The following is a 2,829-nucleotide window of genomic DNA, read 5'->3' as shown; positions in this document are numbered from 1 at the left end:
TAACTCTGAATATTGACCTGTGAAGGAATTCCTCTATACATTCATGGCCCAAATCTTCTAGTACTGGAGAAGAAGAAGAGGAAGAGTGTGCCAGATATCCCTCCACCATCCAAAGTCTAACAAGCTTCTCACCCTTCACAGAATCTTGTGAAGAGAATATAAAGAAAGAGTAAGCAAAGCATTGCCTTAGACACCAGGAAGAGAGGTTGAACTCGTTGTAATATTTCAACAGCATCTCCTGCACAAATTCACCCTTCAACTAATTGATATCTGATTCAGTATTTGAATTCCGAGACCTCACCAGCCTCTCCATTGTTTCTATTGCTCCAAGGATTCCTCCACACATCTCTAACAAAGAGTCTTCGGTCTCTGATTTAATTACACTCACACTTGTGCCCGCAATTTGCTCAAACAGAAACCGTGACTCAGAATGGGACGACCTATCAAACCGATACTTGTGAACGAAATCAAATGACTGATCCACAAATTCAATTACGGCTTTACTCCTTGTAATCACAAGAAATACACCCCCTCCAGATGATGCACGTGTTTCTGCTACCTCCTTCAATTTCTTCACCGATTCAAGCCACTCCTTGTGGTTCTCATTGTGAAAATCATCCAGAACCACAAAGAATCCTTTTCCCTCACCAGAGTCATTTTCTTTCTTCTTCTCCTGTAATTCATGCTTCACATGATTCACCACAGACTCAGCATAATGCCGTTGAAGTTGGAGACCGTTAATCCACACCACCACATCAAAGCCACTCTTCACTTTCTCATCTTCACATACATATTTAGCAGCTCTTCCCTTCTCCATCCCCGTGATCCCTCGAATCACAACCGCTCGAACGTTAACGCCTTCTCCGGTTTCCAAAATGCACTTTATAATTCCTTTCTTGGCATAACCTCGCACCACAGTTGCTTCTTCTTCCTCCTGTGCATCCAAGTTTGGCAGCATTTTCACATTCTTCATCGGTGCCACAATCACCATGATGAGGGAGCTCAGATTGCTAATCAAGAAGAGGAGGACCAATTGTTTGTGGCCACATGCTTCTTGAGTAGCGAATCAAGTGAAAGTTGGTTGATTGATAGTGGTTGTACGAACCACATGACATATGATAAGACTCTATTCAAGGATTTGAAGCCAACTAATATCTCAAAGGTCAGAATTGGGAATGGTGGCTATATTCCAGTAAAAGGAAAAGGAACTGTTGCAATTTCAACGTGTTCAGGTATCAAATTAATATCAGATGTTCTTTATGTACCTAACATTGACCAAAACATGCTAAGTGTAGGTCAGTTGATTAAAAAGGGATTTAAAGTGTCCTTTGAACATCAACATTGTTTTATCTATGATATTGTTGGCCAGGAAGTTCTAAGGGTTAAAATGAAAGATAAAACCTTCTCATTTGATCCAGCAGAGGAGGAGCATACAACCTATTTCACTCAAGTCACACTCACAGAACTCTGGCACAAGAGACTTGATCATTGCCATCTTGAAAGAATGCTAAACATGAAAAAAGGAAATATGCAAAAGAAAATTTGAAGAAGTTTCAAATGGAGGAATGCAAATTTGTTAGCACACCAATGAATCAAAAGGAGAAGTTCAGCAATGAAGATGTTGATAACATTGATGAAGGATATTATAGGAGCTTGATTGGATGTCTAATGTATCTCACTACAACAAGGTCAAACATTCTATTTGCTCAAAAGAATAAAATTGGAATTTTTGTTGACAATCAAGTAGTAATTGCTATTGCAAACAATCCCGTGTGTCATGGGAAGACTAAGCATTTCAACATTAAGGTCTATTATTTGATAAAGATGCAACAAAGTGGAGAAGTGAACTTAAGTTACGGCAAGTCTAAAGATCAACTGGCCGACATGTTTACAAAGTCACTACCTATCAACAAACCTGGACTCAAAGAATTGGAGTTTGCAGTTCCAAAAGCAAGGAGGAGTGTTGAAGATATACTTTTGTAACTGCATAATATTTTATTTTTAAGTTTTTAAGATAGGATTTAATAAATAAGTTGATTTCCTATATTTTAGGAGTAAGACAGTTTTAATGGATTAGTCTAGTCAATAAGTGGTTCCTATCTTTAAGGAGCAAGTTAGTTTTAATATTCTGTTTTGCTAATATTTTATTATCTAATTAGTTTGTCTTTTGCTATTTATTGTATCGCTCTTCAGAACAATTTGAATTAGAATAGAATAATTTTATTTTCTCCGAATACGTATTGTCTCTCCTCTTTCCTCTGTTTTTTTATAATTTTCTCCATAAAACCAACACGAACCATCAAATGAACAACAGTATATCCCATGACTCAATCAATTCAAAAATACGAACTTCGATTCATTGCACTGGCGGTACTACTCCAAATTATGAGTCCCAATACAGGCTCCATATCTTTGAACACCACTTACATATAGCGAGAACGGGTCATTTCGCTGGGTAAGTGATCAATTCCCTATTTCTCACTTGAACTATTTGAGTACTAGTAGTTTTTTCCCCTTGCATTTGTGTTAATATTGCTTTTAATGATGGCTGCAGACTTTTATTGAAAAGAGGAACAAGACGGGAGATTCAAAACAAGAGAAATCAGCAGCTTTTTTAATGAGTTCCCTCATTGCTTTTAAATATTTGGGTATTGGTTGTTTGTACAATGTATTAGTTACTTTGTAGTATGTCATTTATATGTTTGGAGAGACCACACAAAAACACTTGTATTTCTGTGTAATGTATGAGTTTGAATTTTGTTTAAGGAAAATTTCATTTAATTTTCCTGAACTTATATTTATGAGAAATTTAGTAGTCTTAAAATTTTA

General features: G+C 36.6%; 1 protein-coding gene across 1 annotated transcript; it reads right to left on the bottom strand.

The window, feature by feature from the left end:
* Positions 1-259: 259 nt before the first annotated feature.
* LOC106797033 (putative disease resistance RPP13-like protein 1) lies at positions 260-991 on the bottom strand. The gene has a single exon (XM_014770711.1). The coding sequence runs from the start codon at positions 989-991 to the stop codon at positions 260-262; it is 732 nt and encodes a 243-aa protein (XP_014626197.1).
* Positions 992-2,829: the final 1,838 nt, after the last annotated feature.

This window comes from Glycine max, chromosome 18 (assembly GCF_000004515.6).
Source record: "Glycine max cultivar Williams 82 chromosome 18, Glycine_max_v4.0, whole genome shotgun sequence".
NCBI classification, from domain to species: domain Eukaryota; kingdom Viridiplantae; phylum Streptophyta; class Magnoliopsida; order Fabales; family Fabaceae; genus Glycine; species Glycine max.
The sequence above is the reverse complement of the archived record's forward strand: the minus strand, read 5'-3'. Positions and strand labels throughout refer to the sequence as shown.

Coding starts and splice junctions, on each gene's coding strand:
- LOC106797033 (XM_014770711.1), bottom strand. CDS start 991: ATGGTGATTGTGGCACCGATGAAGAATGTGAAAATGCTGCCAAACTTG.